The 12,583-nt window shown below is 56.7% G+C and overlaps 1 protein-coding gene across 3 annotated transcripts; it reads right to left on the minus strand.

Annotated features, from left to right (window-relative positions):
• Nucleotides 1–2,098: 2,098 nt before the first annotated feature.
• On the minus strand, nucleotides 2,099–12,155 carry SERPINH1 (serpin family H member 1). Of its 3 annotated transcripts, XM_030332997.2 has the most exons (6): nucleotides 11,298–11,454; nucleotides 9,760–9,803; nucleotides 6,668–7,332; nucleotides 6,153–6,251; nucleotides 5,814–6,046; nucleotides 2,102–3,119 (listed from the first exon to the last, which is right to left on the minus strand). In XM_030332997.2, the coding sequence occupies exons 3-6, from the start codon at nucleotides 7,287–7,289 to the stop codon at nucleotides 2,817–2,819; spliced, it is 1,257 nt and encodes a 418-aa protein (XP_030188857.1). In that variant the 5' UTR covers nucleotides 7,290–7,332; nucleotides 9,760–9,803; nucleotides 11,298–11,454; the 3' UTR covers nucleotides 2,102–2,816. The 3 variants fall into 3 exon arrangements, with proteins under 3 accessions (XP_030188856.1, XP_030188857.1, XP_030188858.1); XM_030332996.2 differs by lacking the exon at nucleotides 9,760–9,803 and having other exon boundaries at nucleotides 2,099–3,119; nucleotides 11,298–11,433; XM_030332998.2 differs by lacking the exons at nucleotides 9,760–9,803; nucleotides 11,298–11,454 and adding an exon at nucleotides 11,806–12,155.
• Nucleotides 12,156–12,583: the final 428 nt, after the last annotated feature.

Raw genomic sequence — 12,583 nt, forward strand, 5'->3', positions numbered from 1 at the left:
TCACCTTCCACATTAGCAACTCCACCTTTCATGATGAGGAGGGAGCTCAGACCTCTCACTACCCTCCCCACATGTGCCCAGATGGCCGCAGGTGGCCGCAGGGCCCCCTTTGGGTCATCTGGGTGGCACCCACCCCCAGGCCTGGCTTCTTTCACTGTGAGCTCCCCTCTGGTGGGGCACTCCCACCTGCTGAGGGCGCTATTGCAGGCTGAACTTTGGGTCCAGGAGGCCTGGGTTCTTGTGCAGGCTCTGCCCATCTCTGAGCCACACTAGTATGATTAGGACTTCCCACCTAACTGGGCCGTCGTGGGGAAGACGTGGGATGACATGTATAGACTATGAGCAGGCTATGCACCTTCAGTATTAGAATCTGGCCAGTTCCTCTCCGGCCCTTCCCACGTGGCATGGAGGGAGAACTAGCCAACGTTCTAGAAGCAGTTCCCAGCTCAGCCCCACTGGCTGTGCTGTGGGGCCTCAGGCAGGTTATTTAACCTCCCTCGGCCTTGGTGATCTTACCACTAAAACAGAGAGAATTCCTACTTAGCCAAGCTGCTAAGAGGTTTGGATAAAATTATATCCAAATGTGGATAATTTGGATAAAATTATATCCATGTCCATAGCACGGGACACCAAGAGACTGACATGGTGTTTTGCACAAACATGGTGTTAGAAGCAAAACGCAAAGGTAGTACCAGCTGATATTTAAATTATTATTCTGAATACCTACTCACCCTTCAAGGCAGCCCACATGTCACCTCCTCCTGGGAGCCCTCTGTATCTCCCCTTGGCAGTCACGGCTTCCCCCTCTGTACTCCCACAGCCCTTTTACCCTTCTAGCACAGCTGCTCCACTTCCTAACTCAGCAAATATATTTTCAGTGTCTTATGTGGGGATGATGCTGACTCCAGGTGCAGGACATACAGTGATTAACAAAATGTGGCCCCTACTTTCATGGGGCTTCCATTCTAATAGTGGGGACAGGCAGTGAATGTGTCAATAGGTGGAAAATTTCACAGCATTAAGGAGTCAGTAAAAAGAGAAAACACAGTATAGACACTGAGGCAGGGGAGTTGCTACTTACATTGGGTTATCAGGGAAGGCCTTGTGGAGCAAATGACATTCAAGCTGAGTTCCGGATAAAAAAAAAAAAAAAAAAAAAAAAGTACCCTTGACAAAGAACCGCTTGTCAGGCAGAAAGAAGAGCTAGTGCAAAGGCCCTGAGGCAGGGAACGAGTACAGCAAGTCTGGAACAGAATGATCCAGGGGACTGCAACACAGTGAGGAGTGAGCATGCTTGTCACTATAGGCTTCCACTTTCAGATGAAGCCCCTGAGGGCAGACATCTGATTTACTGGGTCCATTGCACGGGACAGACCTGGAGCTCTGGCAGCGGTATTCTAAATGCTGTTTTGGTACTAACAGGAGTCAGTCAGCTGGCCTTTCTGCAGCCCCATTCAATCATGGAAGACTCCAACTGGGTTGCGCAGCCAGGCAGGGGCTCCCCTCCCTGGACCAACAACCCCCAGGGCAAAGTTGGTGGAAGAGGGAAGCCAGAGAGGCGCCCGGAGAGAGGAAGTGACCTGCCCGAGACTACATTGCCAGCAAGCAGTGTCGAATCCAGTTTCCTCTGCCCCACTCACCCTCTCTCCTCCTGAGCTATGGGGTCAAGAGCCCCAAGGACCGTGTGAGGAGGGCTGTGTCAGGTCCCTCCTCCTTTCCTGCTGCACACCCAAATGGGACAAGGATCCCACAAGCTCCTTCCTGCCAAAGCTGGGCTCAGTCAGGCAGCCTATCTAACCTGGCTATGGATGAGATCAGTTTGAAAAGCTAGGAAACTGAAGACTGGAGAGCCAAAGTTCCAGCGTAGAATGCCCCGGGCTCCAGGTCCAGCACTGTCACCCCAGCCCCAAAGCCACCTCTCCAGGGCGGCCAAAGCCAAAACCATTTCCCGAGTCGGCATGTAGGGGGCCTGCGGTTATCTGCCAGCATTTCAGCACCATATTGATATGGGCCCTGGCTTAACACAAGGAGCCCTTGTCTCCCGGGAAAAATGACATGGGAATCTCTGATCCAGTCACCCTCCATGCTCCAACAAAACTTCACTGGAAAAGTTTTATTGAAAAAAAAAATTGTACAAATAAGTTCTTGATGTGACAGCAACAAAGGCTCATTTTCCCCCTTCCCTCCCCATCTTTGAAAATCTACAAACGGAGAAAAAAAGTTCATCCCCATGATGCCTGACCAGAATCCGCCCATGAGCCCCCACCCCCACCCCCATGAGCTATTTCCCGATCCCCCCCTCAACTGGGGCCAGGGCCATCATGGGGGTACTTGTCCTAGGGGGTGCAGCACCTCATTTTATAGTTGAGGGAAGTTGGGAGAGGATTGGAATAGAGCTGGAGAGAGGGCTGAGGTGATGGTCGGGTCAGGGAAAGAGGGCCCCCGTTCCACGGGGCCTGGGCTGAGCCCCCACTAGCTCGATTCCGTCTCACAGATGAGAAAGCACTTGGCTATAAATATGAACACTGATTGAGGCAGGCTTAAACCCAGGGCTCTGAGGGCAGGACATGACTACTGCCCAGGTCCCACAGAATGTGGGGTCCCTGGGGTTCCTGGGCTCAGCATCATGGTATCTGGAAGCCCACGTCCAAGCAGATGGCTGGGAAGTCTGCTCAGACACACAGGAAGCCTGCTCTGTTTGCCCACCCCTACCCCATGGACTATCCAAGGTCAGTACCTCAACTCCCTCCCTCCCATAGCACCCATGTGTCTCAGGAGCCTTCGGCTGCCTCCTGCCATCCCACGACCCTGGGGCCCTACAGCTCGTCTCGCATCTTGTCACCCTTGGGCCGAACCAGGCGCCCAATGAACAGCAGGGAGCCACTCTGGGTGTCTCGAACCAGGAAGATGAAGGGGTGGTCAGCATAGAAGAGCTTGGGGCTTCGCAGCTCCTCGCGCCCATAGATGTCCTGGTCAAAGGGGTTGCCCTCTGTGTCCCACTCGAAGGCAGTGGCGTGGAACACACTGGCCAAGTACAGGTCCTTCTTGCCCGACATGCGTGATAAATCTGCCTTGTTCTTGTCGATGGCCTCAGTCAGACCCAGCCCGGCCAGGTGTTTCTGCGGGATGAGGCAGGTGCCAGGTGAGGCCGCGAGATGGGCAAGGCTCCTAGACCCACACCCTCCACCCTCACCACCCATCACCTCCTACCCTGTTCCTCAGAGCAGAGATTACCACCTCCCCGTCACCTCCTGTATGCCAGACATGATGTAGGCACTTCGAACCACTGCTTTCTTAACTCTCACGACAACCCTGCAAGAACCTCTAATTGCCACATAACAGATAAGGACACGGAGACTCGGGGGAAAGGCAGAATTTATCCCCAGTCCTGCTGAGCAATCTTGATCAGTGCTTCTCAAAGCACGGGTCACGGACTGCCAGTACGGGCACCACCTGGGAGCTTATATGGAACACACGTCTCCTGACGCCCTCTCTCCCAGAGCCACCTATCAGAATCTCTGGGGGAGGACCCAGGAAGCTTCTTTAACAAAATCTCTAGGTAATTCTTGGCACACTCAAATGTAAGGAAGACTACTCTAAGGATAGCTATGACCATATAATCCTGGGGCTTTAAAACCTGTCCAGGGTGCTTTCTGCCTGGGAATTGCTTCAAAATAATCTGATGGGGGTGGGGCACCTGGCTGGTTAGGCTGAGTGTCCAACTTTGGCTCAGGTCATGATCTCATGGTTTGTGAGTTCAAGCCCTACATCGGGCTCTCTGTTGTCAGCACAGAGCCTGCTTTGGATCCTCTGTCTCCCTCTATTTCTACCCCTCTCCCCATCATGCTCTCTCTCCCTCTCTCAAAACTAAACAAACAATTAACAAAAAATAATCTGTTGGGGGAGAAATGGCTGTGTATCGATGACTCCTTATCCGTCATGAGCTGCTGATGATTGAAGCTGGGTGATGGATACAGGAGAGTTCATTACACTGATCAAGTTTTAATGTATACATGATACATCTTTTTTTAAATGTTTGTTTATTTTTGAGAGACTGCAAGCAGGGGAGGGGCAGAGAGAGGGGGACAGAGGATCTGAAGCGGGCTTTGCGCTGACAGCAGTGAACCCAATGTGGGACCTGAACTCACAAACCATGAGATCATGACCTGAGCCGAAGTGGGACGCTCAACCGACTGAGCCACCCAGGCGCCCCAATATACATTTTTACATATTCCCATAGTACAAAATTAAAACACACCCCCACAAACATGCACCCCACTCCCAACACACACACTTGCCATGGCTCTGCAGAGCCGCCGGAAGCCAAGTACAAGCGCTTTCGTATGTCAACTGTGCTTGTGCTGTGGCCTTACCCCTTAGCATACCTCTCCCAGCACTTTATTCGACGGTCTCACTGAACAGCCGGCACCCTCAATGGTGTCTCAATGGCCAGCCCCATCCCTGTAGAATGCTTTAACCACCCTGTTTTCCAGGAAGCCTTCCTTATCCCCCACGACCGGAGCCTGGTCTCCCTGCGGCTCAGTGAGGAAAACGCTGCAGAGAAGGACTACTGGCCGAGTCACCAGCAGCTTCCGGGCCCAGGTTTCTGCAGGACAGGCCACCTCCCTGGTGAGGCCAAACAGGCACTTGAGCTGGGGTCCTGAGGGTCAGGGGGTCCTGAGACAGGTGTTCTAGGCCCAGCGACTCCAGTCCCAATGACCTCACACAAGTCACACACGTCAAATTTCTCAACTCCACGTACCCCGTGGACTTGTGTGTCCACCCACGGTTCCAGGAAGACACGGGAGAAAAAAAGGGAGGATGGCGTCAGAGCAGCCACGGCAGAAGGAGAAGCTGGGGAAGAACCTGGACGGGTCCAGGACGTGGTGATGGCTCCTCTCTGGACACCTCAGCATGATCCACAGCACAGGCCACGCAAGGGCCACTAGTCCGTGGTCCGGAGCCGAAGCCCCATTTCATCACAAGCTTTCTCTCCACAGTGTCAGCAGTGAATCTGAATCAATCCCGTGAGTGAGAAGCTTACCAAGGAGCCATTTCTGGCATCCAAGGCACGAATGAGATAAAAGTTTTCCCTTTTGAGTAGGTAAAAAAAAAAAAAAAAAAAAAAAAAAAATCTCTCCTGACAAAAAAGGCCACCTTGAATTTTCACCCTGAGGACTCACCACAGCTCTACCACTCACTAACCAAGGTGACCTCAGCAAGTCACTGCCTCCCTTCAAGCCACTGGCTAATACCCAGGGCGGTCATGAGGAGAAGATGACGTTGAATGCGTGGGTTCAGTTTCCAGCCACCCCGAGTGCCTCACTGCTGACAGCCATCGTTCGTCTTACTGCTGCACGGGGGACGACCCTTCGGCTGGAACAGTCTAGAACTGGGGGCACCTCAGGCTCAGAGGCAGTACGGTACGGGACTAGGGCACAGCTTGGTGCCAGATGTCTGAGTTACCGTCTATGTGACTGTGGGTAAGTTGTTTAACCTTCCTGAGCCTCGGTTTCCTCATCTCTAAGAAGCTCATTAGTCCTACCTAATGAAGTTGTTTCTAGGATTAAAAGGTTAACATCTACGAAGTGCTCTGAAGAGTGTCTGGCATACAGCAGGTGCTCTATCGCATTTAACTACGGATGTCACCATTATGTTCCCAAAGGCAGGTCCCAGGCCTCTCCCCGCAGCAGCACCCAGTACTACCTGGACACCCACAGAGGCTCAGGACAGACTGGTTGAGCTGACGAATGGGTGCCCCAAGCACCCCTCTCCTCCAGGCCCTGCAGACCCCAAGTTGGGCCATCCCTCACCTGCAGGTCGTGGGTCACCTCCACCACACCCTTGGGCAGGGAGATGGCGACAGCCTTCTTCTGCATCTTCCCCATCCAGATCTTCAGCTGCTCCTTGGTCAGCAGCTTCTCAAGGCGCTCGAGGGGCTCCACGTGGTGCGGCATGAGGATGATGAGGCTGGAGAGCTTGTGTGCCAGGGGCATCTCCACAATCTGCAGCTTCTCCTTCTCGTCATCGTAGTAGTTGTAGAGGCCTGGGAGGAGAGCCGAGAGGGCACTGGGCACGCAGGGCTGGGGGAGGCCTAGGCCCCGAGCGCCCTCACCCCCCCACCTCGGCCCCCGGCTCCGCAGGTCACCCACCTGTGCGGTGCATCATGGTAACACCCACAGTATAGGATCGGGTCACCATGAAGCCTCGGTTGTCCACCATCTTGTGGTGAAACCTCTCGTCCCAATGCGCTGGAGCGGGAAGCAGAACGCAAGGTCAGAAATAGACGGCCCCCACTCAGAACACAGCCCCCCAGCTGCACACCCTGGATCTCTCTCTGCCACAGGCTTCCGTTCTAGTCTTTGGGGCTCACCTTCCCCCCCACCCCAGCGCCCAGTCCACAGAGTACATGCTCCTCGCTTTAGGGGACATGGGCGTTGGCCCCGCGACATGCTGCCTGAAGCTATGAGGAACAGCTCTCTACAGTCAGGGTCCGGCTGATTCCACCGGACAGAGAACTCTTTCAGGAGGACCCTCGGCTCAGCCACCGCCACGTCCGCCCTCTGCCCTGGCACCTGTCGGGCATTTGGGCAACACGTGCCGAGCTGGCTCCCCACCCCAGCTGCTGAGGGCTCTGTGCCCGGCCGCCCCACCCCTCTGGACTCACGCTTGAAGAACATGGCATTGACCAGCAGGGCACCGTCCGTGCGCTCCACGTCCTTGGTGATCTCGGGCAGCTTGCCGTCGGTGGTTTGCGCCGCCCATTCATTGATGGACTGCAGGGCGCTGCGCTTGTCGCGGAAGTTGATCTTGGAGTGCTCGCAGTTGTAGTGCTGCTTGCTGCTGCGCACGAAGTCCTCTGCGAAGCTCACCGAGCTGGGCCCGTACAGGCGGCTGCCCAGCTTCCAGGTCACGTTGCGCGCCGTGCTGTTGCTGAGCGCTCGCAGCAGCTCGCCCAGGCCCGCGTGCACCTCCTCGTCCCGCAGCTGCTCCGCGCTCAGCACCGCCTTGGCCTGGGAGGCCGTGGCCGCCTTGCCTCCCAGTGACACGAGCCCCAGGGACGAGGCCACCACCACGGGCGACAGCAGGATGTTCTCCACCGCCTGGTCCTTGGCCATGGCCTGGTACAGGCTGAAGGCCAGGCCAGCGCTGCGCTCGGCCAGCGTGGCCGCTTTGGGGCTCAGCTTCTCTGCCGTGCCCGGTGCTGCAGCAGCCGCGGGCTTCTTCACCTCGGCGGCCAGAGCCACGGCCAGGAGGCAGCAGGCGCCGATGAGCGCGAGGAGGCGCATGGCTGGGAAGCGGGTTGTACGCACCACGGGGGACCTGTGAGGGCTGGAGAGAGGATGGCCCTGAAACCCTAGATGTTCCTCCCCAAGAACCATCCCCAGCCTTCTGGCAGCCACCAAGTCCCCTGCAGATGGGATCAAGAGAGCTCAGAGTTCTGGGGAACCCAGACCTAACTCAAGAGTTGCCCAGATCAGAGGTCTCAGTCTGCCCAGTCTCTCTGAGGCCTTCTCTGAGCTCCTAATCCGGAGCAGGGTTTCTAGCAAGGCAACAGCTCCACCCTATTGCTTTCTTACACAGAACTTACAAGAGTCAGTCTTGTGTGTTTATTATACGTGATCTCCATCCCTAACTAGTCTATGAACTCCGAGTGGACAAGAAATCGAGCCAGTCTGGTTATCCTCTAAATCTCCAGTGCCTAGCACACAATGGGCCTCAGCTGTTCCTCAATGAACAAAAATCAGGGCCACTTGGGCAGACTTAGGGTCTTCATTTTGTATACAGATTAGCTCTGATCTCATATGACTCCGGGACCCTCTTCCAGTGGAAAAATGTGGCGGATGGACTGAGGGTCTGCATGAAGCTCAGGTGCCTGGACAAAGGATGTCCTGTTGGGACAGGATGAAGGACTGCCCCTCCCCCTGTGCCTTTTACCCTGCCCTGGGATGTTAATGAGTCACCCATTGGCTCATTCATTAAATGGGGGAACCCAGATGCTAAACTCTGCAGCCCAAGGGTGACCTTGAGTGTGTGTCCACTCCTCTCTCAGCTTCAGTCTCCATTTGCCAAGCCATAGAGGTCTAGGTCTCCACGCCCAAGGCCTCTATCCTAGCAGGGACATACCTGTCCATCTGTCCACAGTCCCGAGAATGGATGGGAAATCCCCAGGACAAAAGTGGGGTGGGGGGTAGGTTTCCTGAGAGGAAGGATACTGGAGGAGGAGTAAGTCACAGTTGAATGGAGCAATGACACCCCCTCCCATTCACCACAGGCTAACCAGAAGCGTGTTCACAGGAAGCTGGGTCCACCTCAGATTCCATTCTGCCCTCCAATCTGACAGAGCCTGGCTATCACACAGGCCCTCTGCTCTGTGGCTTCAGGGTTCTCCTCAGGATCCCTTCCAAACCACAGCAATAGCATTGGTCCCCAAAACAAGCCTCACTCTCCTCCCGGGGCCTCCAATCAGGACAGTCTCTCCACATGGGATACTTCCCCATTATTTTCAGGCAAGATGGATAGGGGGAAGGGAAGGGTTGGTAGGAACTCTGGTAGAGGCTGGGGTCCCACTGCTCCAGCGGATCCCATCCTGGGGTCCTTAAGGACCTCCAAATTGAGAATCCTAGCAGAGGACCTTCAGGACTTCGGCCTGCCTGCAAGAGCACTGGGTCTCTGGAAAGACTCCACTGCTGTAGCCATCCTGTGAACCGAGGCGGGTCCCCCCTCCCTGGGCGGCCACCTCTCGGAAGGTGCAGCGTAAAGGGGGAAGCAAAGGACGCATGCAGAAAGCGGGGGGGGGGGGGGGCGCAAGGCCCAAGAGAGACCTGTACCCTAGAGCGCAGACGAGAGGGGGGATCTCAGGACCCACCTTCCTCCCAGCCCTAGCTCCTTCCCATCAGGCCTGGAGCCTCAAAAGCAGAAAGACCAAAGAATTACTTCACACAAAAGGATGCCTAAGAGAGTAAAATGGGGCACTACTGATTATTCTGCCTGGACAACAGGCATTTGGTCACTCAACTCGAAGGCCACCTCTAGTCCATACAGCTGATGCCAGAGCACAGACGCGGGGGAATCGGCCACTAGCATCCCACTGGGAGAGAGTCAAGGAGCCCAGCTCCCAGCCCTGCCACGTGGCAGACACCATCTTGACAGCCCCCACCCCCAGCCAACCAGAACCTCAAAGGGCTGGGAGGGGCTTTCCAAGAAAGCTCCAAATGACTAGTTTGGGATTCCTCAGGCAGCCACGCAGCCGCGCTCCTGCTCCTCCTGCTCTAGCTCCCGCTCTAGGTGACGTGGCAGGCTGGAAACTGAATTATCTCCATCCGCCGCCGGCAGAGGGGGGCTTCCAGCCTGGGAAGCAGGAGGCCTGGGTGCAGGTCCCAGGGGGTGGCCCAGAGCCTCCTTGAGTCTGCACAGGGTCTCTGCAGGGAGGTGCGGGGAGATGCTTGGCTGCGGAGAAGGGCCGCCCTTAACGTTGACCCAGCAGCGGCAACAGAGGGAGGCAAGTCACTACAAGCAAGCCAGCCTCCCACAGCCCAGCCCGCGTTGCCACAGAGAAATCCCAGCCCTGAGGCCGAGGTTAGACGACTTTACAGTCCCACAAAGAAAACTGTTCGATCAGAGAGCCAAGGGCTGTGCCCACAGCTAGCCAGACTGAGTTGAGACTGGATTCTGGGTTTTTGTAAGTAAGAGGGAAGAGAAGCAAATGCTAGGGGTCACCAGAGAGGATCTCAAACGCTTTGAGGGAGTCTAAAGTACCTGGAAACTGCCTCAGGGGGAGGTCAGTGCCTGCCTTTTTCATTCTGAAAGAAAACAGAAGAGTGAGGAGGATGGGCTAGGGCAGAGCTGGAGCGGTGGTGAGGCAGGGCCTGGAAGGCCCAACCCCAACATGGGACCCCATCTACACTGTCCCTGGCACAAAGGCAGGCACAGCTAGTCCCAGCTCCACAGGGACCTCACTGTACAGCGGGAGCCACTGAGGCCAGAGTGGAGCAGGGAGCCACCCCAGGTCCCACAGGATCAGTGGGGGGGGCAGGCCTCCCAGCGCAGGGCTTCTTCCTCCCGGAAGCACCCGCAGAGCCCCCGCAGAGCCCCCGGAGGAAGCCTGGATGTGGTATCCTGTTACACAGTGAGGTTAAAACAAAACAAAACAAAACCATTTCTGCTGGGAATCCCGGTGACCAGAAACAAAAGGACTGGATCCGGAAGCCTCAGGAGGGGGGGATGGGCAGGTGAACCATCTGAAGACTGGAGGGTGTGGTGCCAGCCAGAGGCTTCCAGGGAACCAAGGCCCCCAGTTTCCCTCCAGCCTCCTTCCCCTCCATCCGGGCCCTACAGCCCAGAGGGACCTGCCGGAAACGGAGAAGAGGAGGGGCAGGGCCTCCTGGCCATGCTGGAAGTGGTTTCATTCTTCCTCCACTCTGGCCGCCTCAGGAATGTCCCTAGGCTGGGGGCAGGGAACCCTGGCCTTTGGAAGTAGCCTTAACCCTGCAGCCACTCCAAGAACCAGGTGGCAGTGGACAGAGTTGAGAGTGGGTGACTCAAAGCCTTCTAATCAGCTAACCCTCCCCTCTTGGGTGGGGGGATATGGAGCCTGCTGATTCCTCACCCCCTTCCCAAGGGAGGTGGGGGACACTGGTCAAGCTGCTCCTTTAGCTGCCAACATGGACACATGCAGGCTGCTGATCAGAAATGGAGCCACCGTTTGTGACTCTTCCCAAACGGTGGGGATCCCAAGAACCCCTCCCAGGAAAAGCCAAGACTACTTCATCTCCTTTCCTACCACTCTACTTTCAGGAGGCGCAGATGCCACCCTGCCCGTCAGGAGGCTGGTCCACCTACCTCCGCCGGCCCCCGGGCCTCAGCCCTAGAGGTGGAGGCGCCCCGAACTGCAAAGCTGGCCTGGCCTCCCACCCCTGCTGGAGAGGCCCCCAGACCCCACCTCCTCCCTTCTGGTTCCTGCACAAGGCAGTCTCAGCATCCTGGCTCCCAGCCCCACTGTTTCCTCCCTGCCGTCAGCACCCCTGCCCCAAACTCCCATGGAAGCCTGCACTTTTTCCGAGCCTCTGAGCGCCCCGATTCCCCACCCTTGCCCTGATCTCGCCCTAGTCCTACAGGTTCACTCAGCCGCCCCTGGCTCCCGACCCCGAACGCCCCAGCTGCTCCCTAAGGGCCAAGGACTCCGGTTTGCGGGCTCTGGGTTGGCCCCCAATCCCTCCCGGCGGCCTCCCGCCCTCTCTCACTCTCCGGGGCACCCCCAAAGCGCCCGCCGCACGCAGACCGGCCCCCTCCCTCACCTGGGCTGGGTGGGCTGGCGCCGGACAGTCGTCCCACTCAAGCCGCGGACGGATTCCACTCTCCGCCGCTCCGGCTCCCCAGATCTATATATGGCGTTCCCCTCCTCCCGCCCGTCCCGAGAAACTTCTGGAAAGTTGGAAACGCTTCCGGAGGGCGCCCCTGCTCAGCCAAAAAAAAAAAAAAAAAAAAAAACAGCCAAAGACCTCCCCCAGACCGCCCTGGCTGCCGCCCCTCCCCCTGCGCGCTCTCACCCGGCCCCTGGGTCCTACTGCCCCCCAATAGGGGGGGGGGGCGCGCTGGGAACCCCCAGCAGAGAGGCCGGGCACCGGACCGCACGACCTGCGCTGCGCGTGGACACTGCGGAGACTCCGGACTTTTCCGGTTCTGGAGGTGGGGAGTGGGCGGGGGGTGGGGAGGGGGGTAGTTCGAATCACTGAGCTGGAGGGGACACTGAGTTTCAGGGTCCAGCTCCCCAGAGAGGAGCATCCCCAATCCCCACAATCTTACCCCGGATCGCACTTCCTTCCAGCAGTCCTCTCCCTTGTAAGGTCTCTGCCCCAAGGGGATCCGTTCCCCCGTTTTAGAGCTGAAACTTAATTGGGTTCTCCGACACGCCCCCTCCTCAGTCAGGACCCCTCTGCTTTGTCTCAGGGGAGGTGGTCAGAAACTGAGAAGCAGCATCTTTCTCCATCCGCAGCTTCTCCTGATCACCGGAGCTCGACCTTAGTGACTGCCCTGAGGGGAAGAGGGGTCCTGAGGGGCCCAATAGCGGACCCTCACCCTGGAAAGTCTTGAAGTGATAGAGGCGGGGACTCCGGGGGAACGTCGTGGTTTGGCCGGGTCTGGAGGGGTGCGCAGGAAGGAGAACCCTGACTGTCCACTAAGTAATATGTTGTGTGACCCGAAGCAAGTTACTTTCTTTTTCTAGGCCACAGTTCCTTCTTTGGCTGTGAAATGTGGTGCTGTCATTCGTTGCTTCCTTCCCATCTGTAAGTCTGGCTCCCTCTCTCCTTGGTTATCCCTGCCCCCTCCCTGTCCGGGTTTCCTCCCATGGCTCCAGGTCTATCAACCCCTCTCACCCCACCCTCCCACAACTGATAGTCCCTTGAGCTCTGAGCTAAGCTGGATATTCAATTCTCTTCTAGGTGCTACAGATACAGCTGAGAAAAGGACAAAGTCCCTGCCCTCAAGGATGTACATGATGAGAAGGAAACATGCAGGTTAGTAGGGAACTCAAGAAGGCAGCAGAAGATTATTTAGGACATGCCCATACCTCCCGCAAGTC

The sequence above is a fragment of the Lynx canadensis genome, chromosome D1 (genome assembly GCF_007474595.2).
Source record: "Lynx canadensis isolate LIC74 chromosome D1, mLynCan4.pri.v2, whole genome shotgun sequence".
Classification (NCBI taxonomy): domain Eukaryota; kingdom Metazoa; phylum Chordata; class Mammalia; order Carnivora; family Felidae; genus Lynx; species Lynx canadensis.